This window comes from Perissodus microlepis, chromosome 3 (assembly GCF_051167445.1).
Source record: "Perissodus microlepis isolate ML-2025 ecotype Zambia chromosome 3, ASM5116744v1, whole genome shotgun sequence".
Taxonomy (NCBI): domain Eukaryota; kingdom Metazoa; phylum Chordata; class Actinopteri; order Cichliformes; family Cichlidae; genus Perissodus; species Perissodus microlepis.
In genome coordinates this window covers 48,556,417-48,584,378 of record NC_140463.1, presented here as the reverse complement: position 1 = coordinate 48,584,378, position 27,962 = coordinate 48,556,417, and the positions used below count along the sequence as shown (strand labels likewise).

The 27,962-nt window shown below is 43.5% G+C and overlaps 1 protein-coding gene across 3 annotated transcripts; it reads right to left on the bottom strand.

Moving 5' to 3' along the window:
• Positions 1 to 26: 26 nt before the first annotated feature.
• rtn3 (reticulon 3) lies at positions 27 to 27,962 on the bottom strand. 3 transcript variants are annotated; one of them, XM_084924650.1, is made up of 9 exons: positions 27,636 to 27,962; positions 21,161 to 21,208; positions 14,039 to 16,486; positions 6,582 to 6,789; positions 5,593 to 5,731; positions 4,294 to 4,363; positions 4,059 to 4,105; positions 2,610 to 2,668; positions 27 to 2,524 (listed from the first exon to the last, which is right to left on the bottom strand). In XM_084924650.1, exons 1-9 carry the CDS (start codon positions 27,724 to 27,726, stop codon positions 2,476 to 2,478), a joined length of 3,159 nt encoding a protein of 1,052 aa, XP_084780776.1. In that variant the 5' UTR covers positions 27,727 to 27,962; the 3' UTR covers positions 27 to 2,475. The 3 variants fall into 3 exon arrangements, with proteins under 3 accessions (XP_084780776.1, XP_084780777.1, XP_084780778.1); XM_084924651.1 differs by lacking the exon at positions 14,039 to 16,486 and having other exon boundaries at positions 27,636 to 27,945; XM_084924652.1 differs by lacking the exons at positions 14,039 to 16,486; positions 21,161 to 21,208 and having other exon boundaries at positions 27,636 to 27,941.

Sequence of the window (27,962 nt, the reverse complement as noted above, 5' to 3'; positions counted from 1 at the left end):
AGTGAAGAGACCTCCAAAAAGCCACAGACCTTTCAGGTGTTTTTATTCATTTCACTTTGACATCAGTACAGAGACACATATGCTTTTTGTCCTTCCCTCCACACCAGCCTTCCCAAAGCTTCACAAACTGGAACCAAAGTCAGCCAATACAGAACAACTGATGTTAGTGAACAACACCTAGATATCAGTAAAGCAGAAAGCCATTGACAAAAAAACCCAAAAAAATCAAAGTCAGACACACTCTGGTCAGATCGTGAGTCGTACGTAACACTCAAAAGGTGTTGTGCATCTGGAAGCTAGTTCTCTTTGTTTCATAGCAATACTGGTGGGATGACTGACAGCCTGAGGTCAGCTGGGTGAATATTAAAGGGTCAGGATGAGCTATCCAGAAAAGTTAAATAAAAATGGGGGAATCAAAGATACTGACAAAATAAAAGTTACAAATGTTTCCTTAAAAAGTAGCAACGGCTTCATTTTCATTAATAAGCAGATGTGAAATAGAACTAAAACATTTCGTTTTAATGCAGAAATCTAACATCTAATAAATCTAATCTGAATGACAAGACAACTTTAAAATAAGTTTCAATATGCAACTTCTTCACATTCAAATGTATAAGGAGGGTGCATAACAACAGTATCTATGTGAGATCTAAAGTGTGATTAGCTCAAACACATGCCGTGCCCTCTGCACCCGGAGCAGCTGGACGCAGGCCGGTTGGCCCGGGTCAGCAGCACGAGGGCAGCTGACCCGGGCCGACCGACAGGCTTACAGGGAGTTACACGTGTGGATGTCTCGCTCGCCCACAGTGCGAACAAGACACCGGCGCATGCACAAAGAGTCAACACACAGAGGACATGCATGGGGAGCGGTGAGCACACGAGGCAGGGGCGGCCTCTCGCCGCCGGCCGTTGGGTACGTTCAGGAGATGAGCAGACTTGCACGACGAAGCAACACTAACACACACTATGTCTCATTTCCATCCACATATTCATCCCTTAAATTAATACGGAGATTAAGCAGTAGTGCCGACACAGGAGATCAAAAACACCATAATAACAATCACGAGTATTCATATTAAACCAAAGTCAGGATCAAGAATATGATACAGCCTATAGAAAGACTCCAGCTTACACCTGCGCTTCACGGCAGTCAAAGAAAAACAAGATGACACACAGAGCTCTGTAATAACCCGCCCCATCTCCTCCAGCAACACTACATTCAAAACGCACTCGCCTGTTGATACAAACCCACACCTACGCTCTAAACTCGCAGCCGATGCATCGCACGAGTGAGATTTTCCAAACAATATTAATAAGACGTTTTTAAAATGCACCAAAGCTAAAGCAACTCTGTTTAATAGACATTACATTTAATAAAGTCGAGTTACAAACTAAAAGACATGACAATGCTGGAAGATTCAAACATTTGACACTTTGTTATTTTGAAACTCAACAAAACAATCGTCTGCAAAGTTAGCCGGGACGTTAGATTTAAGGGTTGTGGCACAGCTCCGAGTGTATGCTGCTTAACCTAGTTCATAATCAGGAATTCATGTCTCGAGAGGCTTCTGACAGACCTCCACGTTAAACTTATGAAGCTCAAAAACACTTAACATAACTCTTACATTGCTACTGTCAAGCTAGTAGGGAGATCAAGCAGCTAATGTATAATTAATACCAATAGCAGTAATAAGTGAGAAGAAGAATCAAAATTTACAAGTGAATGTGAGAACTCAACACTCTGTGGCTGGAAAGGGAGTACGGGAACTTTCCTTTAGAACGCGAGGCTAACGTGCTCGAACACAGAAACCTACATCTGATCAGAAGAAGGTGAACTAGACCAAATTATCACAGCTGGCTCAGAGTTCCCATCCTTTTTATTTCAACCTGCTCATGAAAAAATAAAGTTCAGTGCATTTCAGAAACTACTTACATAGACAAGTGTCTGTACGGTGAATGGAAACTTGTTACCACCCAAAAGGATGCTGACTTTTTACTTGGAGACAACGTTGCCATCTACCTTCAGGCAAACATGCGGCTCAAGTACAGACATTTGCTATTTTGTGACATCAGCTGCCATCGTACACCCTCTGCTTGCTGCACGAGACAAAACCAGGTCATAGATTCAGTCTAGTTCACTCGATCCCGTCTCCGTTCCCCCGCGGCACGTCCACAGCCAGGCGGGGTACGTCGTGCCGTTACGCCACTTCCTCGCTTGCTATGTGCTTCCTGTCTGCACAGGCACAGTTCTCTTCTAATGCTTGCAAGTTAAGCTGCACAGTAGTTGATTATTGAGTAGCTCAGAGATTTTCTATCTAGGAAGTTTCAGTGTAGTAGGGTGCTGATGGTGGACGGTGTGGGGAGGAGGAGTTAGACCGGGGAGTCGGAATAACCGGAGACTGGGATAAGGGAGGGAAGATATGGTGATGAACATGACGATGATGGGGACGTGGTGCTTGGTTTGGGGCTGGGGGATCATTCAGTTTTGCTGCGCTTCACAGCTCCTGGGAGTTTCTCTTGTAGCCTGCGGGAGAGAAAACACCACAGGAGTGAAATCCAACAACCTGGACACTGAACGAAGACGAAAGACACGTTTCTGCAACACTTACTTGGCAATAGTAGTGTTGACTTGAGTACGTGCCAGGTCGATATACTGATCAATCTGAGTCTGGAACAACAAATGAGAGCAGATGTTACCACCTCAGAGGAAGACAAAGAAAGGAAAACCCTTTGGAACGCATCGAGCTTCTCTCTGTGGAGTCGTCGTCCACGTTTTCAAAAACTCTTTACTAAAAACAAAACGGAATCAAATTCATTCCATCAAATAACCTGCTGCAGTCACCCAGTGTAGCTGCAGCAAGCTAAAGCGCAGTCAGTCTCCTGTTAGTGGGGTAACTGGTCATTCTAAATTGGTCTGTCTCTGTGTGTTAGCCCTGCGACAGACTGGCGACCTGTCCAGGGTGTGCCCTGCGTCTCGTGGGACAGGCTCCAGCCCCCCTGCAACCCTCAAAAAACGGATAGAGAATGGATGGAGTCTGGGGTCGGGCGACTGGACGAATGTATCGACTATCGACGACAGGCTGAGCCCATCGCCGATCGTTTTTACAAGGGTGGTTTATTTATTTCCTTATTTGCTCATGAGTAAGTTTGCTAATAATGATGGAGCTAATAGAAGCAGTCAGCAGAAAAAATAAAAAAATCTCTCATCTGCGAGCACATGCCCCTCCTCAGAGAGCGCCCAAATGCTCGTCGATGGAGCTGCAGAAGCTGCTGATAGCCTAGCATGCTCAGCCGGATGGTGGACACGTGCATGCTCAGGTTTACCTCTATCATCTGGTTTAAAGCCAAAGAAATCCCAAATTGGTGACTTTATTTCTTTTAGTGCCGTCAGCGTAAACGCGCCGTCATCACGACTAACACGATTAACGATTAACCATCTGGAGCGCAGACCGAGTCTAAATTCCTGAAATGTCTCTGCCAACGCTTTTCAGCAGTTTGTTCGTTCTGCGCTCCAGATGTGTCGAACGCGTTAACATTTTAATGGCGTTAATCGTTATGAACGCGTTAACGCTGACAGCCCTGTTTCGGGAAATTAGTTCGTCTGTGTTTGGACTTCTTCTGTGTTGTAAACGCCCAAATCAGTCCATGCACGATTACATGGCTCCGCCCATCAAAAAGTCTGCGCATGCGTGAATATATCACCTGTTGGACTGACGAGTGTCGGTTGGAAAATTGTTACCTATCGCCCGACCCTAATGGGCTCTCCTTTTACACATAATAGTCATTTCAGGAAAGAACAGTGGATGACAAAGACATTCAGGGACCGTGTCACTGACAGCAACCACACTGGTTCATTTTAAACTATTGTGAGCCATAAACTGGGACCAGTACAGATGATGGTGCCTGCCATTCCTGGCAGTCCGTGACTACAATCCCCTCAGTGAGCCAATGACTTCATGTTGTCAGGGCCTCAAAGCCTTCAGTGTGTGATGGAGACTGCACTCACTGCTGACGGCCACGTTTACACTGCTGAGCTGATCAGGAAGCCTGAGACTCACCTTGTTCTTCTCGTAGATGGGAGGCACCGTGAAGAGCAGGACGTCGGCTGGAGAACAGAGAGAAACACGTTAGCCGACAGCAAATCCTGCAGAGCAAGTTCAAAGCTTGGAGTCGCTCTTTGACCCCAGAGCAACACAACCACCTGACCGACATGAGAACGCAGCACGGCGTGCATGAACACCCACAGAGCCCTCTAAGGTTGTTCCCTGTGATTGTGAGCGGTTCAAAGCTTACCCAGGATGAGGATGGTGATTCCATTAAAGACGGCGCCTACGTAGGTCAGCAGCCACATGACCACAGCCAGCTGCGAGAAAAACAAAGAGCAACTCAGAGAGCTCAAGATCAACAATAAGCAGCGCTTACACACGAATGACATCTGCTCAGTGTGACGGCACTTATCCTCCTTAAATCCTTAGTCGTGTAGGGAGCGCTTGATTTGCGTTCTCCTGGCTAAGCGTTCGTTTTCAAACTGTTTAATTGTGTTTATTTAACAGTGGAAAAACCAAAATCATGGCCGAGATTAAAAGCTGATTAATTGTGCAGTCCTGACACAAACGAGCAGATGCTGTTTCCTGCCTAAAGAACAGCGTCGGCTGTCGTTGGGGATGGGTTTTGATTAGCGATTTTAGCTTGAATAATGTGATATCGATTCATTAAAATCCTGAACCGATTTTTTAATTTACATTTATTTTGCCCCAAATCTCAGATTAAAGCTCACGAAATTTCAACAACCACCAAACAGCTGAAACAGTAAATGAGAGCAGCTACACGGATTCTGACGTAAACACAAAGAGCGGACCTGCCGTCAGACACAATATGTACTGATAGTGATCAGAATTATAATATTTCTGACTGTCTGAGGCAAAATGTCCCCGATTCAAATCGAAATCGATTCTAGAAATCAGTGACGATACGCAGCCCAAGTCCAAACAAGCACTCTTACTCTGACAGCTGCTCTCCGTGGAGGCATTCTAGCTTGATATAATATTGAATTTCAAACATTTAAAGAGCTCGGAAAAAAGGCGACTGGACTTCTTTGAGCTTCTTGAAGACGTCTCACGTCTCATCCTGGAGTTCAGGATCGCCACCACGTTATCTCCAAGTCAGAGTCTCCTCCAAACTAATCAACGTGCCTTTGTGCAGATTTAAAATGCGATCTGCCCTACAAATAATTCAGGTTCATCTGGTGACCGTGCTCTGATCAATAAAACAATCAAATCACAGCCGTTAGCAAATCATTTTTAGGAATTCCCAGTCAGGAAATCAGAGGACCGGATGGATCTAGAGGCAGATCTGTCTGCGCTTCCCTGCAGCTGGATAAGGAGTACTGATGTGGGTCACAGTCATAACACGGTCATAAATCCTGGGGTTATTCTGAGGATGGAGATGCGATCCAACCGTGACCTGGTTTGAAGTTAACATTGCACCAACAAAGCAAAGGCTGCAGCAGGCGAGCAGGGAGAGATCGGGGCTGGTGCTGCGCGACAGGAAGAGGAAACCGCCACCGACTGACACAAGCTCAGAGCTGCTCACCTTTAGGGAGTCCACAAGGTCTTCAACCAAGAAAAGGTGGCTCATCTGCTTCAGAGCTCGGTTGATGTAGGTCAGACTTGCATCCACGTGTTTGCGGAAAGTCTCTGGAGCGATGCTGACATCCTTATCTATCAGTGCTCTGTGGAGGGACGGAGGAAAAGAGGCTGAGCACAAACAAAGGATAAAACCAGTCGCATTAAAACACTCACATAAAATAAAACAAAGACAAATAAAAAAAACAAAAACACGCCTTTCTAATATTTAAATGCAACATATTCCAAAGTTTGGGAGCCACAACTGAAAAAGCTTGTTCTCCTCTAAGTTTCAGTCTAGTTTGTGGGACAACCAAAAGCAGCTGGTCGGCTGATCCAGGGACCTGCGAGGAACGTAAGGCCGATTTGCCTTAACTGGAAAAACACTTTGTGCAACACGGAACAGATTTGGTTATTAAATTTAAAATCAGTCCATAATGACTCGCAGATTTGTGAACATGTATACAGCTGCCCGAGCTCCATTACAGCTTCATTTAAGGCCTAAATGTAGATGTTTCCCACTGACTGCTGTTGCTCTAAAAAAACAACTTCTAATATGAACAAAATATAAATCAGCACAATTGATTTGATTTCACCAAACGAAACATTTTCAGCAGCCTGCACTAACACCAGCCAATCAGAAAGCACCTACAGCTGCACCGACTTTCTATCCAAGATGGAGGTGGGAATCAGAGTCCACATGACAGCAGATCGTCACAATAATCACCTTTGATAGGACTGGGTTAGGTAGGGGAGTATTACATCATCATATATTGAAATGTATCTTTTTTTTTTTTTTTTAAACTGTGATTTATGTCTTCAAGGTTCAACTTTATTCAGTAAAACAGATAAAAACAAAGTTTTTGCTGTCCAGCACACCAACACTGCCTGACTGGGTCATGGTGGCAGCAATTAACTGTGACAGACAGAAAAATCTCCCATCTGCGGCCGTCTTACTTGAACGGGTGTCCCTCATTGGACTTCTGCACAGCCTGGACCACAGACTTGTAGATGCGGAAGGTGATGGTGACGCAGAGCAGAGCCAGCAGCAGGTAGGAGACCACGCTGATGATGCTGAAGGCTGCGAGCGACAGCAGCATCAGCAAGGACAGGCCGAACGCCACGCCCGACTTCTTGGGGTCTCGCCAGTGAATCAGATCCTTAGCTGCAGAGAGAAGACGGGACTAATGTGAACATTTCCAAACATACATTTGACTCCAGACCTAAACTCCTGCAAACTACTGCAGCTTTAATCCACCTTTAACCCTTCTAAGCCTACAAGAGTCTCCGCAGTCCCATTCGCATATCTATTTTTAAATCCCGGTAGATTTGCAACCAAATAAGCGAGAGCAATATTTTTGTTCTTTGCATGTGAAAACGGATGAGTTACAGCTGGCGATGCGATGGCGTTTATTCCAACATGGGAAGCACTATGAACAGCTGACAGATCAGCAAAGCGTGTTTCTGGATTATGTTTTTGTTGTTGCGCATTTTACGCGAGTTTTGCAAAGGCATTAGTTGAAGGAAGCCTATCGCATGTCCGCCATTATCTGCGAAAACCGTTTTTCCCTCCTGCAGGGCCTTTCACTGGTGCTACTGGTGCTATTGGTGCTACTGGAAGTCGTTCCTGGGACACTTGGATCTTAAATGGTTGATTTTCATGCATAAGCTGTTTTTTTGCAAATTGTGCTCAATAAGATCCATTTTCATTTTTGCTGGAGTTTATAAAAATGAGTCTGATACCCAAAAATCTGCAGAGGTTTCAGCCTGAAACAGTTTCACACTGTAAAACAGATTTTTGCTGAAGGCGCAATAACAAATAAAAGTACTGATAAGGGACCCATAGGATCAATTTGAAACTCCCACGCGGCCTCATTTTCGAGTTATCGCATTCACAAACGTGGGTGTCAACACCGCCCGACCGCTGCACTTTTCACAGCTGAGGGGTAAAAAGTATTGGTCCATTTATAGCAGCAGGAGTGTTGTTTCAGGGACCAAAGGTAACACGGCCTCTCTGTTACAGGACAAAAACATAAAAACATCCCAGCTCCCACAGAGAGACAACAGGACGGTGGTCTGGTAAACACAGGTCAGATGATTCAGACATTAAGTCAGACCTGCTCTGGTTCTCTTTGTAGACGAGTCAGTTATCTACAAAGAGACGGTCGTTTTCAGGCACTCGCAGCACATTAGCTGTGACTGGCTGATTTCAGGGGAAATGAAGCCATTTTCCTTCAAGAACACATTCTGTAAGTGGGATCTGATAAAAACTGACTGTTCACCATCAATCTCCTCAGGCATCTGCAGCCCACAGTAACTGAATAACTTCGGACACACGTTTCATGTTTGTATGCACGTGCAGACGTAACAGCCATAGTTACATAACGGCGGGATGGGTTGGCACACTGGAAACTGACTTCCTTACAGTGTATTGGGAAAAAAAGGGGGCAGTTAAAAAAGCCTTCTGCGGTGGAGAAACCACATGGGCTTATGCCACGGGGACAGTTCAAGCCTCAGTGCTCCAGCAGCTTTAATTGGAGCAACTGTTATATAGGCCTCTCTCACTCGCTCACACAAGCAATGAAAAGCAGCTACACATCATTTTGTTTTAAACAGGGCACCAACCAGACACTTGCAACAGCAGCGTTACCCTCAGCCAACTAGCAGACTCGCCCAGGGTATCACGTTCAAAATCCTACGTCACCTTGCTCTTGAGTTCATGAGATTTTCAGAAAGCTTGACCTCTGACGTTCAAGTCGAGGACAATGAGACCCAAAGATGTCAGACTTTTAGTAGATGCACCTATCTGAAGCCCTGCATCGCCTTGTTATCGCGTTCACAAACTTGGGTGTCCGTGCCGCCTGCCTGCCGGGGTGACGATAAAACCCCATCAGCCTCTCATGTGATTCATTTAAAAAATATTTTGCCTGAGTTGAAAATTCTCCAACTCTGGCCAAGTGAGACTTTATTAGTCGAGACCAAATACCTCGATACAGAGTTTTATTACTGATATCAGGGCTCTAGACTAACTTTTTGCCATGGGCGTACCGGTACGCCTAACTTTAAAAAGTTAGGCGTACCGGCACAAAAGTTAGGCGCACACAAATTTTATAATAATTTATATAATATAATGTGTTTTTCTGGATACACTGTGCTTTTTCAGCATTCAAAGATTGATGACACCGTGTCAGAGCACTGGCTATGAATTTCAGAACGATCAGGCCTTAACTTAACAGAAAAGTTAGCAATAGTTCTTTTCCTATTACAGCTACATCCACTTCTGTCGTGCCTAGGCTGCTCACTAGGGCTGGGTATCATCACTGATTTCTATAATCCATTCGATTCCGGTTTTCAAAGTCCCGATTCGATTCAACTTAGCCTCAGACAGTCAGAAATATTATAATTCTGATCATTTATCAGTACTGACTTCATCAGAATTGTGAACATCACAGCAGATGCCTTTGTGTGAAAGTAACTGAGAATAAAACACAGAAAAACATGAAGGAGATTTTCCTGGTCTGGCTTTTTATAGCAGATAACCTTAAAAATATTCTACAATGTTCTGCATATAAAGTTTAAATTTCTTCAGTATTGAACAACAGAAAAAATAGGCTTTCTTGTCCGAGGTCATTTAAGTGAAAAAAAGACAAGAAAAAGACAGCAGCCGACAGCGCTGTAAACAACGGTAGACTGGTGGGTAATACGCGAATGAATAATACAGAAAACAGAGATTGGAGACGGGAAACTGTTCTTGAAGTACAGAGAGAGAGAGAGAGAGAGCTAGCTGTGCATGGAGTGTGATTTTAATAGTCGTGGAAGCAAAACAGCAAAATTCATGACGACATTGATCAAATGTGAAGCGCAGTTTGCTGCTTCTTTTGCTGCTGGCTCGGTGAATTTTGGTTGGAGAGACAAAACCTGCAGCTCAGAATCAGCGCAAAAAGACGTAATCACAGCGCATCAGAATCGCTGAGCTCCGACAGCGTGTCCGTCTGCGGGCCGTCGGGTGAGAAAGCCGAGAAAGACAAAGTTGATTCTGATGCGTCGGTTCCGCTCCGTGTTTACGTCTCTGTGTGGAATCCGTGTACCTGCTCTCATCTGCTGTTTGGTTGTTGTTGAAATGGTTTTGTGAGCTTTAATCTGAGAATCTGGCGTTTCTGGCAAAACACAGTTATATTTAAAAGTCGATTCAGGATTTAATGAATTGATATCGCTTTATTCAAGCTACTCACCTCCCACTTCCACCTGCACTTTCAACTGGACCACGGCCAATCAGAGAGGTCCGCCCCTTACTATCTCTGATTGGTTTAGTCCACGATAGGGGCATAACGTGTGTCTGTTGTTGACCACAGGGAAGGTTGCAGATTTTTTTTTTTTTTGCTACCCGAACAGTTGGTCGCACAGGTGCAACCAAATATTTTTTTTAGTCGCACCACTGAAAAATTTGGTCGCATTTGCGACCAAATTGGTCGCACTCTAGAGCCCTGGATATGATGTGATTAGTCCGTCCACAGTGGACAAACAGTATCTAAAACTCATGCAGAAGGGAAACAACATCACAGCCTCACTGAAGTCAGCAGAGCGAGTCACTTTAACCTGTGGCAGCTGACATGCAGAGCTGCAGCCATCACCTCACATTATATGGACAATAGACTGGAGTGGGGATGGAGCAGCACGCTGGAGATGCTGGGACACTTGTTGGAGCAACAAGCAGCGATCTCTGCAACTCTGCTCTCACCTGAAGTGAGGAGAAGTGATCTCATTACTCTTACAGAGGCTGATGGAGAACATACAGCAAAAGCCACTGCAGGCAGCTGCTTTGCACTACAGCATTTGAATATGAATGCCAAACATTTCCTTCCAGTAGCAATAGAAATATGTTAACTTCTCTGGGGAGTTTGATATTATTTTGTAAATAAATGCATTCTTAAATAGGATTTTTCATCTTTCAACAGCAAGAGACTGATGGTGACAGAGCTGAGGAAACTGTCTGTCCCTTGGTCCCGATGAAATGCATGATGCTTCTCCAATTAAGAGGTCAAATGACTCTGCATTAATGGTTCTCCTTGGGCCAGCCTTCTCACCACAACCCACAGCATCACAGGAAACGCCAACTCAGCAGGCAAAGGAAGAAGTGAACAGTTACAACCGAGTTAAGGCTGTTTCATTGATCTGGAGGAGCGACCGTGCAGGGAGTATCCTCCTTTGGCTCGCCGAGCAAAGCAGCATCTTTGCACCCCTGGTGGGGCTGTTCGATATTACGATATATATATTGGATATGAAAACATCTATCGTTTCATTTTACGCTATCATTTGTTTCATGGTGTCGCAAAATAAACTGTTTACTGCAATATTTTTTCATGGTTCTGATGGTCACTGTAGTGTACGATATCCGGACAGACAAGCGCCTGTTTATTTTCCACATAAACCTTTCACAATAGAGCTGAAGATCCTGTTGAGATTTTTCAAAATAAGAGATTCACAGGATTTACAGAAAATGTAAATGTTTGTGATATATCATTGTCGTGATGATAAATGTCTTCTATCGGGATATGAGATTTTGGTCATATCGCAAAGCCCTGATCTCTGGGACCAGTTTAATTCTGAACCATTTTTTTTTTTTCACAGCTACTGGTGACATTGTTACTGGGAACTGCCTGAATCCACAACATGTAGACCAGCTTCTCTTCTCGCAGAGAAATCCCCCGTCTCTTCACCCCTGCCCTCACTCACAGGAGGTTTTTGCACCAACAAAGAGATACAACGGGGAAAAAAAGACACGTAGATATATATAAATAGATAATGTGACTGCATTTGAAGAAACTTATCTTCCATTAGCCCATGAACTGCCCACCTGTCTGTGTTGCAGTTAGGTTGTATATGCAGAGGTGTGACATGACACTATAGATTCAATATGAATCTTGTAATATTCATTCAATACTTCAATGGAAACATGAGCAGAAAAACCTGCCTCAGCTAACAAACAATCACCAGTCTCATCGCCCATCGGCGCAACTTTATTGTCGTGCACGACAGAACACACCAGCACAATTATGAACAACTGCTCAGAGTGTCGAACGCAGTAAACCAACGCTCATACAAGGTGTCCCATCATAACAAAGACACTGTATAATTCATGGAGCGCCTTCACCTTCAGTAAGACTAAACAGCACGTCAGGACAATGAGGATGCTGGGCGTCAGCGATTATATTACTCTTACTGATTTAAGCACCTCTACCTCAAATGCATCTTTAATAACACCCACATGAGTTCAAACACACACGTTGCTTTTGGCATTTAACACTTAATTTTCATTCTAAATAAGTTGAGTTAGCAAAAAGCGAGGAACACCTTTGCTCTACTTCTCAGCAACATTCAGACACAAGCTTCAAATTTCGTTGGAAAGTTTGCTGGAACAGATGAATCCATTTAAAGTGGTTCGTCACTCAGCATTCACTCAATTCTGCTAAACAAAGTGAAATGGGTTCATTTCCATCTGCTTGTAACTAAACGGTTTATGCTCATCTTTTTTATGTACATTAGGCACATTAAAAAGGATCTATATCCATGTATAGAAGATATTTTGGGTTTGTATGAGGATCAGGGCAGCAGCTATCGATTATTTTAGTGATGGATTAATCGATTAATTATTCCATTGATTGAAGTAATCTGATAAACACTCTTGTCTTATTAATGAGCAATAATAAATATTTAAAAGAGAAAAAATAAAGGTCTGCGAATTGGTTTCCAAAATTCCCATCAGCATGACATCAGATACACACACTGACACAAACCCAGCCAAGAATATCCCACTTAATAACCTTGCAGAGCAGCACTAAAATAGCACAAGCTCGTGGGGGGAGGGGGCGGCAAAACAGAGCTTCATTTCAAAGCTCATTAATAATACAGTTAGCAAACATTTACAAAAATGTCCACTGAGAGCAGAGAGCGAGGCTCATAGCAGCTTTAAAGTCACACTAAAGTTTCTTTACGTGTCTGGCTGCACACTCTACTGGGTTTCTAATTTCAAGAACACCAGCACAGACACAGCAGTGTGTGTGTGTGTGTGTGTAGACATATAATATCTTCCCATCTGGTATCTGGTGACCACCTCATGAACAGTACAGACTGACTATCAGAATCAGGCCGTTTTAAAACAGCTCTGTGTTTTGAGTGCAGACAGTTACCCAGATTCCTCCAATGGCACGCTGTAGAACCTGATCAGGAATCACCAAAACCGAAAGGTAACCTTTACACTGACTACGTACACCATGCCTCACCATCACACCATAGTCTTTATCAATGTGACACTAGGGACTGACTGTACTGCAAGACTTTGAAGCCAAAGCTTATTTTAAGTAGCTCAAACTCCAGTGACTCTGTAAACAAACTGAATTCTACAACAGAGCTCGAGCCTGTAAGTGGTTTGGAACAACAACAACAACACAACCCCCCCAAAAACAAAAAAATCCAGTTAAAAACGTAAAAATAAAAAAATGATTTTTCCCCTTCAAAGTTTGTTAGGACAAAAAGAAGATAATAGACGAACATGCTTGTACTCAGTATGGATTGATGAGTGTCGAGTATTAACGAGTGCCTGGACAATCTGTGCTAACAATCAGATATGTAGCTAGCCATTTTAAGTTGAGGCAGTTTTTAGCAGCGTTGAGTGTTGATATGATTGTTGGGTTTTTCTCTGTATGTATTATTGTAGGGTCTACCTTACGATATAAAGCACCTTGAGACGACTGTTGCTGCGATTTGCTGCTGTATAAATAAAACTGACTTGATTACACTTCTCAGTAATTCTTAGAAGCCACTGATCTCTGACAACCAACTCAGCTCAAGTAAAGGATGGCTTGGTTCTAAACACCAACTACAATCATATAGACAGAAATTTCATTCAGCTGCAAAATCCACTGTTATGTTGAACATGATATCAGTGGCTTGCTAAGTTTAAACCCCCCAACACTGTCTGTATTGCTTTTGAGGTTTTTCACTTACAAAAAAGAAAGAAAACAAAATCTCAGCCTTTTTATCTTAGACTGTGCAGTGTCACGTCCTGTGACATGTAGCTGACACTTATCACCCAGAATCAAGCATAAATAACTTAGATCATACTTACTCTTTCTCTCCTCGCTGTAAGTGAGAAGTAAGAAGCTAAGCATGATCTGTTTTTTTTTTGTTATTTATGTTCTCTTAATATAAATCTTTGCTTCTGGGTGATAAGTTTCAGCTACGTGTCACAGGACATGACACACTGCACAGTCCAAGATAACAAGGCTGAGAGGGCCAAAAAGCTGACGATAAACAGCAACAGGAATCCTTTTGCTACACAGGCAGTTATAAGTTGCTCCAGCTAAGGAGCGTGCGTGAGGTTAGCAGGCTTGCTGCCCAGAAGAAAGAGATGTTACCTGATAAGTGGGTTAGTATTGCTGTCAAGACATGCTCAGCAAGATGATAGGCCTCGGCCACCAATTCATCGATAGCTTCTACCTCTTTGGAATATTTGCTGTCATAAGCACGGACGTGCTGGGAACATGGAGGATTAGTTACTGATGCTAAGGAAGACTGCTGTACAGATGCAGCGCTGAGGTCAGTTTGGTCTCGGGCTGAAGCCTTGGTATGGGTTTTCACCGCCTCCTCCTCCTGACTGCTGCAAAGCTCTTTGAGAGCACTGATAGTTAGTTGTTCTTGTTCAAGATCCATCACCACGGTTGGCGGTAACTGGGAAGGATGCAAACTGGTTTTGTTGAGCTCGCTCTTTCCGTGAACACCTTGATGCACGCTGTCGGGATATTCTTCATCTTGCCTCGATTTGAGACATTCCCGCATGAATTCCACAAAACTGTCTGTGGGTTCGGAAATGGAGCTCTCATTCTGTGCACCATCTGCAACAACGTCATTGCTCATTTTCTGATCGGACTCTTGCTCACTGAAGCTCCTTTGTGCCTCGCTTTGGAAAGAGGAGTAAGGATTTGGGGGATATTCTTGTAGAGATGGCTGATCAGCTTGCTCTGGGGAAGCTTCATCTTTCAGTGAAGCGATATCACCCAAACTTCGCCTGTCCTCGGTAACATCAGTTTGCGCAGAGCATGCATTCGGCGTATCAGGGTCAGTTGGGGAAGGATCGGAAAGAAACCGCTCCTTAGCATTGCTCAGCTCTTTGTGGTCAATGTCGTCCAAGGGAGAAGATGCATCATAATCATAATCAAATGATTGTCTGTCATATATATCATCCTGCATAAAGGTGGTTTTAGAAAGAGGAACAGTCTCTATAAAAGTCTCTTTTGTGGGCATATTACCCTTTTCATACAATTTGGGCAGTGTGTGCTCCTGAGCTTCGTCTGACCACTCATCATCATTGTCTGGAAAGTCCACTTCTGCATTTGTGAGTGTGAACTGGGAAGGTTCTTCATTCATTTTACTTGGAGGAATCTGTGATTCATCAGCTTGTGCTTGGGAGATGCCTGATGCAGTGTCCCTTGGAGCAGGGGGTTTGGGTAGCGTCTCCGACTTGGCTGCAGATTCCCGATTGTCTATTTCTGGAGAAGTTGCAACGATGTTGCGTTTGGGAGAGTACTCGGCATCAGAATCCACAGGTGAGGATGGAGGCGAGTAGCCTTCCATGAACTCAGTTTCCAGGGGACGCGTTTTGGGTAGTTCAGTTTTAGTGTCTTCAGGTTGTGAATGTGAGGTTTCTGGGCTCTCGCTGGCTGGGGGATTTTCAATTTCATAATCCACATCTTCCGCTTCAGGTTCCATTTCCATCTCCTCCTCACTGTAATTTGGTTCATCCGTCTCAATAACATTGATTGTTGGAACCTGCATTAATTTCCTCTCCGACTTTGGTGGAGGAGTCTCCTTTTCTGCAGGAGGAACATTTGAAGATGCAGGTGTAGCGGTGGGATCTTTCGAAAGTTGTGGCTCAAAAGATGGATGGGGGGCAGAAGCAGGAGCACCCGCCCCGTCTTCAATAACAGTGTCATCCGACTCTCCTGAGCTGTCTGCTTCACTTGGCTCTGGGGGCTCTGGATCGCGGGTCAGGGAGGCCTTCTCTTCATCTGAAGCATTCTGCTTTGCCTCTGGACATGGAGTGCCAAAGCCTGCAGGAGGTGATGCAATCACCGAGTCAAGATTTGAAGGAGGCTGGTCATCCGATTTGTCCTGCTGATCCCACATGTATGCTGTTGGCAAAAAGTTAAAATCAAACTCTTCCTCAACGTTTGGTGGCTTCCTTGCATTATCAAAGTCATCTTTCACTGAGGGAGCTTCCACGGGAGAATCCATAAAAGCATCAGGGACACTCGTAAAGGAAGTAGGTATAACAACCCGAGTCCCCTTGTCCTTTGATTCAACACTGTTGGTGCCTTCAGTTAAATCTACAGAAGTTAAGTCTGGTACAGGTGGCAAATGAGCCTTCATCCACTCTTCTGTTTCTTCAAGCTCGTTTACTTGTCTCAAATCTCCAAGAACTTCAAAGGGGGATCCTGGTGATTCCTGCTCAGAAGAACCTCCCATTTTCTGAATAGTTGGTGTAATTTTTTCATTTGGAGACATCCGATTCTCAATAGGGGATTTTGAGCTGTCAGTAGGAGACTTCTCATGGTGGCGGTCCCTGAAAAGAGAGAAACCTCCATCGCTTCTAAAATCAGATTGCTGCTTCTTGGCAGCGAGAGCCTCCAGGGCCTTTATTCGCTCAGAAACAGGGGATGTCTTTATTGGTGAATCTGGCGGTGCGTCCGGTGGTCCTGCTTCACTTCCATAATTACCAAGGGAAAATGAACCAGGTTTGGAAGGAAAGCGAAGAGATGTCGCTACACCTTCGCAGGACTTGTCAGATCCCAAAACCACTCTTTTGTCTGGAATGTCGTGTATGGGGAATGACAGCCAAGAGGGAAAAAGGAGGTGAGGTCATAAACGTCACACACGTGCAGTTTAATATCGTTCAGCAAGGCCTTAATGCGACAGCCCAAGCATTCATGCACTGCATCATGGAAATGAATGGCATATTGATACTATGGATGATATCCAAGCTTTTCCATGCTGCTCATAAGTTTAACGAGCACTTAGTATGGAAATGGAATTATCAGCATGATCAAAAAAGGCAACAGAAGAAAATAAAAATGTTACCAGTACATCATATAAATCACCATGTGTGGACATGGTGATGATGCATGTTCACTGCAGTGTGTATAACAAATGTGACTTGTTTCACACTTGCAGACTTTAGCACAATTTCTTTTTGAACAATATACATTTGCTTGTGTACCTTGAAAACGCTGATTTGGTAGCAGTTCCACTGAGATATAATCTGCTTCATTGTTGCCATTTCCAAACTCGACCCCTGATTTCATCTCAATTAATCTGTGGTTGTGTCCAAGGGTATACAAGAGGTTTCTCCCGCCATTTACAACTGAAACTCCACTCTGATTTCTCTCACACACACACACACACACACACACACACACACAAAATAGAATTTTTTTTTTGCTAATACTAGCCACTCCATACGACGCAACAGTGACTAACGTTACCTTTACTTAGAGCGCAGAATTAAAAAGCTAAAGTAAGGGGATGAGCACAACCTGACGACGCAGTCTTTGACTTCAACAGATCACCTTTGTTTTCACTTCCAAAACCAGACATAACAATACGCCTAGCTAACAAGCTATATAGCACTTACCTTTCAAAAAAACAAAACAAAACAAAACTGCATTCTTTCAAAAACAACAAGTGAGTTCACCTCAAACAGTCAAGCACTGGAAGTAAGAAGAAGCAATCAAACCACTACTCAAAAGCTGTTTGTCCCTACTATGGAAACTCAGGAAACTAGGAACATGGCAGCATTAATATTTGTATAGGAATTGGGAGCAAAAAACCAAAAAAACTTAAATGAGGCAAAGCTGGTTTAAAATTCAGATTTGTTCAGCTTATTTACCTCTTATGTGGATGAACACTGTTAAACAATGGGCTAAATATTAATTGTTTGACAGAGGTACAGGTGGCTCAAGTCAATAGAAGAAGAAGAACCCCAAACAAACTAGGGCTGTTCGATATAACGATATATATCGGATGACGATATGAAAACATTTATCGTTTATTTCGTGGTGTCGCAAAATAAACTGTTTACGGCAATTTCATCGTTTTGATGGTCACTCTAGGATTTCTTAAAGTTCTCACTTTCTCTTATATTTAATATAACCACACTGCGGACAGACAAGCGCCTGTTTTTACGTGTTGTCGTTAGCAACAATGACGGTAAAACCATCGCGTGACTCCGCTGTCCGCTTGTTTATTTTCCACATAAACCTTTCACAATAAAGCTGAAGATCCTGTTGAGATTTTTCAAAATAAACCGAATCACGTGAAATAGTATGCAGAGTGTTTACGGAGAAGCTAAAAAGAGCCGCCAGGTGCAAAAAAAATAAACCTTAGAGTCAAACGTTAGAACAGGCTTTTCCTCGCAGCACGCCGTGTATAAATACTCAAAGAAAATTGCGGCCATTTCAACTTGTGTAACACTCGACTCCAGGCACACGACGCTCAGCTGGAAACACTTTACCCAAGTTAAGTTGCCCAAGATTTGCAGAATTTACAGAAAATGTAAATTTTTTGTGATATATATCGTTGTCGGGACGATTAATGTCTTATATCGGGATTTTGGTCATATCGCACAGCCCTAAAACAAACAAAACACTACCAGTAAACACTGGTTACATCCCTTAACCCAGGCTCTGAGTACAGAACCAACTCTGAACCATGAAAGACGTCCTGTGTGTGACTCCTATGGCTGGGACATATCCAAGAAGTGCAGGCCAGCAACAGAAACACTTTACACTGGCAGCCCAATTACTAATACTCATCACTAAAGGTGATTAAAGTTAAACAGTGAACTTATAGGAAAAGTTCAGAACAGACTTTTATAATGAATTCAAGCCTTCATTACAACTTTTAACATAAATTTCATTAAAAAAAGCAAGAAGAAAAAAACAGTCATAATTGCCTTTTAGTTGTCGAGTTATTTTCTACATAATTAACACTGGCTCGTCGTTAGCTCGCGATTATGTAACGTGCTTATACAAATATGTGAAGAGTTAGATAATACTGTTGCCCTTGAGCAGTAAATTGGGCCACTGAAGCACTTTCTATTCTCTTGGAGTGTTGAAGGCTTTCTCACTGTGGCTGCAGTAACCCTGTGCCCTCGGCAATCCTCCAGGCTACAAAGATGAGTCATTTTCAGTCCCCATGGTGACAAGTACCTGGCACATATTTTAAGAAATGAACATCAGCCCAGTATAACCAGTGCACAGCAACATCCAAATTCTCATGACCAAGGCTTTACTTTGTAATTTGACATTGATCAGTCTTTTCAATTTACTCCAAACTTACATTTTCTTCTACTTTTTGGGGGGCTGTCAGCACCTACCCCTCCCTGCTCTCTGGATAAGAGTTTTCCAGCCATACTCAGCTGACTGCTCCACTGTGTCTTTGGTAGAGCTGCCACCTCCCCTGCACCACAATACAATGCTTTGTTCAAACCAGGCCACATGAATGCACTTTCCATCTTTCCAACAACGTTATGGAAGCTTTGGACTTGTAAACAAATTCCAAAACACATATTAGTGCTCGGGTTCCCTTGTTAGGACCTTCGTGCTTCGATTCAAAGGTAGCTTTAAGAACTTGTTTAGTTACAACTGTCACCATATTTGCATATTAACAATCCCCATGTGCCATCGTGTGGCATCTTACAAATGGGGAATGAGTAGCCTTCCGTGACCGATTAGTGCAAGCTGCTGTTACACTAATGGAGAGTTGAGTGGAGCTGTTGTGTAGCCACAGAATGGAAAATCATGGAGACCATAAACTGGCCCAGAGTGACTCCATATTTTCATTTGGTTGCAGCGCTGTGTCTGAATATCTGTGAGCTCCAGCGGGTGACCCCACACCTGTCTGCTGGTGGACCTTGCCACTGTGCTAGTGCACCTGTGCTTTCACTCACAGGTGTTTCTTTTAGGTTGGCAGTCTGATGGTCTATATTAGCATCATTATATTCTGTGTATGAGCTCACTACAGTATAAATTATTTACATTTTCACTCATTTTGCATTACATTTGCCTTATTAGAGACGATATGAAAAACCTGGTTTTCTAAATGTCTTTCATCTACTTAACACGCTCTTATTCAACTATATTCTCACTGATCCCTCAAATACTTGTTGCCATTTACAACAACAGAGGTGCCACATAAATAGTCTTCCAGGACTCAGCTGTTATTTGTGGCAGCTGATAAAACAGCAAAAAGATTAAAATTCTGCAAAAACAGCTAAAAAGTGTAAAGTTTGTATCTTTGCTGAGAAGCCAGTGAGTCCGAGTGCAAATTCCACAGGGTGTGGTCATAGTCGGTCAAACCTCAGGGCGGCTGCTTGTGTGTTGTATTGGTGCAGCTCATGTTATCACTCACGCTACCCCTTATCTAGGCTTGTCTAACAAACAAGTAAAGAATGCTAGCGGTGATAGAAACAACAGTTCAAAAAGAATCAGAAAGCGAAGAAGCTAAATTGGGGGGTTAAGGAAAAATGTACCTACTTTTTTTGCATAAGCAATGATGTGAGACATGCACAAAGCCTATAGAGCCGTAAGTAGGTAGTGGGATGGAGGGTGAATGAGCTACAGGCAATGGCAGACCCAGGCCACTGGGCGGTCGATGATATCTCCAGTGCCACTCATCCTCCAGTACACAATAGCTTCTAGGACTGAAACTGGGAAGGGGAATTCAGATACTAGGGCAGCAGGAAGGTAGAATCATTCCCCTGAGACACCAACCTCATCCATTTTTAGATTTCTGGTCCTTTATGCATAATGTGAACTTGAACTTCTCTGCCTTCCTAAAATAAGGTGGCAATCTCGGGATTATCTTGAACCTACAGTGAGCGATGCTGACCTAAATAATGCCTGCTAGCAGGCAGCAAAGACTGAAATGGATCACACTGCTAGCAGCTGCAGACAGAGGCTTTTATGAGCAACACTCTTAGTGTACAATTCTGGGCAAGAAGAAGCAGCAGTGAGTTCTCACATGGCCCAAGGAGGCTTTGAGAGTGCCAGTGACTCGTGGCAAGAGACGTTATTTTAACTCTACAGTATGACTATGTGAACAAGAGCTGTTGCGGCTCAGATTATGGCAATGGATAGGTGTGTCTAAGGAGCCTGAAAAGAACAGCAATCAATCAGTCAATAGTCCTTAAAAAAAAAGGGGAGCTTTGCTGACTGGTCAGCTTAGAATAACTGCAGCAGCCTAAAGAAATGCTGAAAACAGACTGAGGTCTGCAGGAGGAGGGGCGGGGTAAGAGCAGGTTAGGGCCACAGTCACCTATGCTGTTTCTTTGCAGGCGAGCCGTTTTTACTGGGCTCTTATTTGGCAGGAGAGGGGCACTAGAAAGAGGCATGAGGCAGAACTGCACAGCAGCAGGGCAGCAAGAAAGTACAGGGCAGAGGGAGAGAGAGCAGGCGAGCAATCGAAGAGAACCATACACTTGCCTTGAGGAGACTGAATGAGAGATACAGGCGAAGAGGAAAGAAAGGAATCTGAAAAAATAAAGAGGACAGAAGAATAATCATCGTAGAAGAAGACAAACATCTCCATCCACTGTCCTCACTCAAAAGAAAAGTTAACTTATCCAGCCTTAACAACTCTACACATGTACTACTTCACATAAGGACCAGAACAAACCAGTGCTTACAGGTGTCCATCGTTTCATTCAAACTTACAAAAACTTTAACACATGCACTTATATTTGCTACACAGGCAAAAATCAAGACAATGTACTTAACAAGCAGACAAAAGCACTTGAAGAGACAGAAGCTTCACACACAAACATTTAATTTACACAGTCATTGCTCCACAGCTCTGTCCAGTACCCATCTCCACATACTTTGGACTGCAGCTTGGTTTGGGCTAAAACCTAAACAGCACACGTTCCATTTCTATATCACCGATACAAACAAAGGTAACAAAACCAACGCTGTGGGAGTGTTAGCCATTCATCTGAACTGTAGATGGTCCATCGGTCAGAAACTGGTCTTTATGGTGTGAATTCAGTTTTTGTTGCATTTACGCCACAACATTTACTTTGTGGTTGGACGATTCCATCAGTCATTGGTACGATAGAACAATTGGATTATTCGTACCCCTGGTACACAAAGGGAGCTCCACATAAGTTACAAAGATTTCCAATCAAGTGTGTAAAAACTAGACTGGCTTGGACAGCGCTCCGTCTGCAACAACCTCCAACAAGACCAGAATGTAAAGCGGGCCTGCACTAAGCTTTGCATGTGACTAAATGCCACCAACCAGCTTACAGAATCTACCTAAAGTAAAAATGCTGTGGTCCACTCGCTCTTAGTCAACCCCAACTTCATATCTTCCACTGTGAACGCTGCCTTTCAGGGTAAAGTGGAAGCCAATAGGAGCTCATGCTTCACTCTTCCTTGTCATCAGACGACTACTTGAACTGTGGGAAAGGAACTTTCGCTGCGTAAAGATGAGGTGTGGCGTTTGCTTTTGTTTCTGCTCAACTGAAGGTGGTACAGGTGGGGCAGGTTAGGGTTGGTGTAGTGCAACATTCCTTCTCTCAGATTCATATTACGGTTACCCTTTCAAAACACCACACCTTTGGTCTTTAACCAGACTGAATGGTAAGTGGACTGGTTCTTACATAGTGCTTTTCTACTCTACCTGAGCACTCAAAGCAACGGGCCTTTTCTAATACTCAAACATTCATACCAATGGCCGCATTGACAGGAGAGGAGCCTGGGGTTAGTATGTTGCCCAAGAATATTTGGCATGCAGACTGGGAACAGCCAGGGATCGAACCACCAACCTTAAAAGTGCTGCAGGCACTCCAAGCCAAGCTAAATCCATATGAACCACATATCTGCGTGCGTACAACAAATCAACACCTACAAATCTGCACATACATCAGGTCACAAATTGTGAGATGCGTAAAAATGAGTATTTTTTTTGAAAAAGTGTGGAAATACAACAAGAACAACACTTTACATATGAACGAGGATGGCAAAGACACAGTGTTGCCTTTTAGCTAAAACAGCTGCTTGTTTACTGTTTTTGTCCCCCTGCATAAACGTTAGCTGAGAAATCCAGTTATAAGGTGAAAAACAAACTACGAGCTAAAGGAGGCCATACAGCTCAACAGAGCTAAGGTGAACTCCAGAGTTAGAGGTAATTCTCTGTGGATCTGTAGCCACAAATGACTCCTTAAAATAGAAAGTAGTCATTAGTGCAGCTTTAACCAATGTCTTATTGCAGAAATCATGGATCTGGAACAGAGTGCCTATACGACGAGGCTCCATGCAATCACAATAAGCATCCAGATACCACAGACCGGCATGGGAAAAAATGGACTCAAGCTTCTTAGTTTAGGGCCTGAATGGAAGTGAAGGGAGGCTCTACTGCCATGCCTGCAATTCCTGCTCGAGCTATCTTGTACTGTCCACCCCTGAGGGCTATCTGATTGCCTCTGTGACCCTCAGCAGGGACTGGAGAGAGGAGGGTCAGCTTGGCAAAGCAAGAAGAGAGCCAGCGAGGGGGATGGGGGCTGAAAGAACTCACTGTTCTTTCAAGCTTCGATTGTGTGCTTCACTTTTAACTGCTCAGTGGTGAACCGTTCTCACAAGAAATCATAAAGAAAGTCATATAGAAGGTTCTGGCTGTAGGTAGTGCATCACTAACTTCTGGATACTGTCAACTGCAGTAGCTGCAGTCTGCATTAGAGCAAAGCAGAGAAGGGAAAACAGACTGATGGGGGTTAAACATTCACTACTAAAGAATGTTTGTTTGCGCACATGATGCAATATGAAGAATGCACACAGTAGAGGATTTTAACCATCAAATGAGCTGATGATTACGATGAGCGCTGCATAAATTCACCACAAACTGCAGCGATACTCTGATGGATTCCAAAGCCAACTCGTCCTGTAAATATGATGCAATATAGTTTGAGAAATGAGGTCCCCATTTCAAAGTGTGCCACTTCCTTTGTGACTACAGCCAATCACCGCTGTGGAACTCAAGTGTAATGGGCTGAGCAACAGATAGAAGCTGGGCAGGCCAGGACATCTGCTCGCGCTGACATCCACAGACTCAAAATCCTGAGACAATTACCAGGAAAAATGCTGCCAAGTTAGGCCCAACAATTCTCTAAAAAGCAAAAAAAATGAGATCCTGAAAAGAAAAAAATCCCCAAACTACAATAATAATTTTCTCTTGTCAATACAACTCTAGCATAACGCATGTAATAACTGGGCCTTAAGCACAGGGAAAGATGCTGTGTGCTGATGCTGTTTTGAAGTAGTGCAGAATCATGGGAGAATTTTCCAACATTATTCAGGAATAAGTCATGTTCATGGACTCGTCTCAAAATCTAATCTTTGACACCAAAAGCACCACATCATCTGCAAAAAGCAGGCACGCGATGCTGACGCCACTAAAGTAGAGGCCTCAGACACGTGCCTACACTTACAAATTCTGTGAATTATGAACAATAACGACTTTGACTTATTGCTGACAACGTGGACCGAGCTCTTGCTGTGGTTGTACAGGGACCGAATGGCTCATAGCAACAGGCCAGATACTCGAGTAGCACCTCCCACAGGATCCCCCAAAAGGATGCTGTCAAATCTCTCCTCCAAGTTTTAAAACACATTTGGCTGGGCGAAATCCCCCACGCAGCGATGGGAACTGATAAGAAATTAGCAATTCAGATTCCATTATCGACTCTCATTGGCTCCACTTTGAACGTCACCACCATCTCTAAGCAATATATCAAAGACATTACATTCATGCAAATTAATTACATGCTGAGTGGACTTTTTTGCATGCTGTGGGTATTTCCCATCTTTGTTGTGATCATTGCTGAGGTCATTACTCAAAAAATTGATTGCACGTATTACACAGAGCACTTGTCCGTTACTTAATTACTCCCAGGAGAAAGACATTCGTTACACTACTTGTTAAGTTACGTTCATGTTACTCTGTAAAATGATCTGAAACGCGCCGTCTCATAATTACCAATTAACAGCATAAACTTGAGGCTACAGTCCCACACACCAACATAAATCCCAATCCTAATGAGGACACACATATCTTACTCTTAGTATTTAGCTATGAACACAAAGCCAAGATGAAAATCAGCACAGAGAGACTTTAAAGCGATCGTAGAAACATGAGCAGGTAGAAGCGGAGGCTGCAGCCTGGCTGCTCGTCGGTTTGTTACCTGTTGAAGTTCAGGTGCATGCAAAGAGCCAACGTTGTGTTAACAAGTATACTGCAGTTGTTTGCAGTCTTCACTTTACCGTTGCGCTCTCATCCTTTTGTGCAATAAAAATAAAAGTAATGTCCATGCTGTAGACTGCCCCACTATTATTCTCCTCCGACACGCGACCTGAAATCAGCTGATTGTAGCGGGAGTGCAAGTATAGATAAGCGGGATCATCGAAGGAATCGGACTACTGGGATTCCCATCCCTAGTTAACATTAAGGTAGTGGCTAAGGTCAATAATAAAAAAAACCATTAATGTAGGAACTAGGCAGCAAACATCAGTTCTGCCTGCCTGTAATGTCAACGTGGTGTTAATTTAAGACAAAGACACAATTATGTTATTGTTAGGTTTCGAGATTAAAGCTAAGAAAAGTCTACGAGCAACTAGACAAACAGTGGTAGCCTTCCTCACCAGCTCTATTTGACAGCAAAAGCACTGCACAGTCTCTGACAGCCTAAAAATACTGGCCTCATTTACTAATGTGGAAATGAGGCCAGTATTGGTAAAGGTCTTAAGTTCTGTGCACACAAATTTAACCTCTTCTTACCACCTTGCATATTGGACATACAATAAAAAAAATAATTTAAAAAAAGATTCTGCGGGATTCGTGGGATAGTGCCCAGAAATTAATCCGTTAGTGATGACAAACGACACACGTAGTTTAATTAGATAAGACACAAGGAGCAGTCAAATATGTTTAAATTAAGAGATTAAAACCTTTATATTTTCAATAACATCTACTCGGCTCGATCCAGCTCAACTCGATTCTACTCAGTTTCAGTCGTCTTCCATTAGAGTACCACCTCAGTGTGGGTGTGGTCATCATAGCTTATCCCTGACACAAACACAACAAACTGTTGAGGTGATGGTATACCTGCTGCTCCGTCTTTTTTTTCCTCCATAGACTCAAACAAGAGAGAGTTAAACCTCGCTGTCGGGTTAAATTCTTGTGCAGGAGTCACTCTAATGACTCATCTAGTGAAGTCATTTCCCGGCCAATCAGTGGCAAGAAGTCTGTTGTCTGTCACATTTTTGGCTCGACTCTGCTTGGTTGGAACCCGAGTAGGTACTAAAAGAAAAGGGCCTACCAGCTAATGGAAAACCATAAAAACTGAGTCGAGTCAGGCCGAGTAGGTACTAGTGCTTTTTTATTCTGCTAGTGTTGATACTGTTGCAAACTTATTGACATGAATATCAATTAAGAAATTATAGTACTGTGATAACCCTAAACACATATTACACACTAACAACATGCATTTGAAAAAAAGTTGTAAAGGATGACAAAGTTATTTCCTTGTAGAGGAGCATCTCTGCAGACAGGCTGCTGATGGGATCAGAGTCTAAACACCAGACAAGTTAGTTCAGTGCTTCATTCATAAAAACCAAACCAGTTACACCTCACACTAACTTGACAATGTTTTTCCAGGATTCATATAAGCACAGACAACTCGACTTACTTGCACCATCAGTAACTGTTGAATAATCCGATTATACAAATACTGAATTTTAACATTTATTGTTAAATATATTGTCCTTAATTATTTAAAATGTGATGCATTACATGGAAATTTCTGCAAACTTGCCAAACCACAGTTATCTACTTCAGCAGGAAGAATGTGCCACGCCCTGTAGGATCCAGCTGCTGGCATCACCACACCTGCTGCATTTCTTGAAAGTCTACAATCTTGTGATTCACGGCTTCAGCTTTGTAGGATTCAGGTGGCGCAACCATGGAGTTTAAATCATGTCAGCCTCATACGCGGATATAGGGAGGGCGTGATGGTGAAACTGTAGATCCAGGTTGTGAGTTTTTGTTTGAGAACGGGCTCCATGTGGAAGTGGAGCTGACGACAGCTATAAACTAAGTAGTAAATGAGCGTGCCGCAGCTCGTCGGGCATGCTGATGTTCTTCTGGCTCCCATAATCCAGGCAGTGCCAGCAAAAGGCCAGTGTGCCTTTAAGAGGTGCCTCTCTGTGGTAACTGCACAGTGACAACGCCTCTGCAGTGCAGGCAAACGCAGCATTTCGACAACGTTCAGCAGAAAAACCCGTCATGTAATGTTTCTGCACTTATGAATAAGAATGTAGAAGTAGCTCTAATCGGACAGCAGGATTCACATTTAAATCTAGCTGACATCAAACGTCCCACGCACACGTACTATAATCAGATGTGTTCCCTTTGTTTTAAACGAGGCCTTTTCAACAGTATTACGCCGTTCAGTAGCAGGCTGGTTACCGTCTGTCAAATATATAATCCCTGATTCTGCAGGGCCGCCTACTTGCTGTGCTCCTGTTTGTCAGTAAGGCCAAATAAAAAGAGGGATTCAAACACCGTGTTAGCTTGTTGTTTCGCCTAAAACGAGCCCAGACAGCAGGCAGGCCACAGCTGCACGGAGCGTGACTGGCAACCGTGTGTCAGGAAATATCCACGACCACAGGTGTCTCCCATCACAGCTGAAATCAGCTCCTCATCCAGGCAGCGGGAGACACAGTGAGGGCGTTCTGCATTACAATGGCTGTAGTCATAACGTTACTGCGTTATAAACTGGACGTTAACCGATATTCATGCGTGTAAATAAAAGCCCAACACATACAGCTTAACGTAAGGTACGAATAAAACACCGCATCAAGCTCTACATTTAGCTAGCTCCCGTATCCTTTGGTTACTTCTTACCAGACAGCTTTGATTCTTTGGTAGCAGAATTTTGTCCATCGGCAAAGCCTTGCGACGACGATATCTGGGCGGACTGAGTCACTGGATCCATTTTATATAAGTTACAACACAACTGCACAGAAGCGGCGAAACGTCTGTCGTCTCGGATGGGTTTCTCTTGTAATGGTCTATCAGGGTGTCTGTGACGTCTGACTTTCCTCGAATTTCCCTCAAAAGCGGGACTCGGCTCTGCACCTTCAGCCTATGTCCGAGCACTGAGAGCGGAGCGGAGACGGAGGGAAACAAGGCAGAATGTGGAGGAGGGGCAAAAAAATGTGTCTGCGTGTG

Bases quoted from the DNA above. Each gene is read 5' to 3' on its own strand.
- rtn3 (XM_084924650.1), bottom strand. From the start codon at position 27,726: ATGGATCCAGTGACTCAGTCCGCCCAGATATCGTCGTCGCAAGGCTTT. The intron at 21,209-27,635 runs GTAAGAAGTAAC...TTATTTTTTCAG, and splicing joins CAAAGAATCAAAGCTGTCTG to ATTCCTTTCTTTCCTCTTCG. The intron at 6,790-14,038 runs GTAACATCTCTT...TTCTCTCTGCAG, and splicing joins AATACTAACCCACTTATCAG to CTAAGGATCTGATTCACTGG.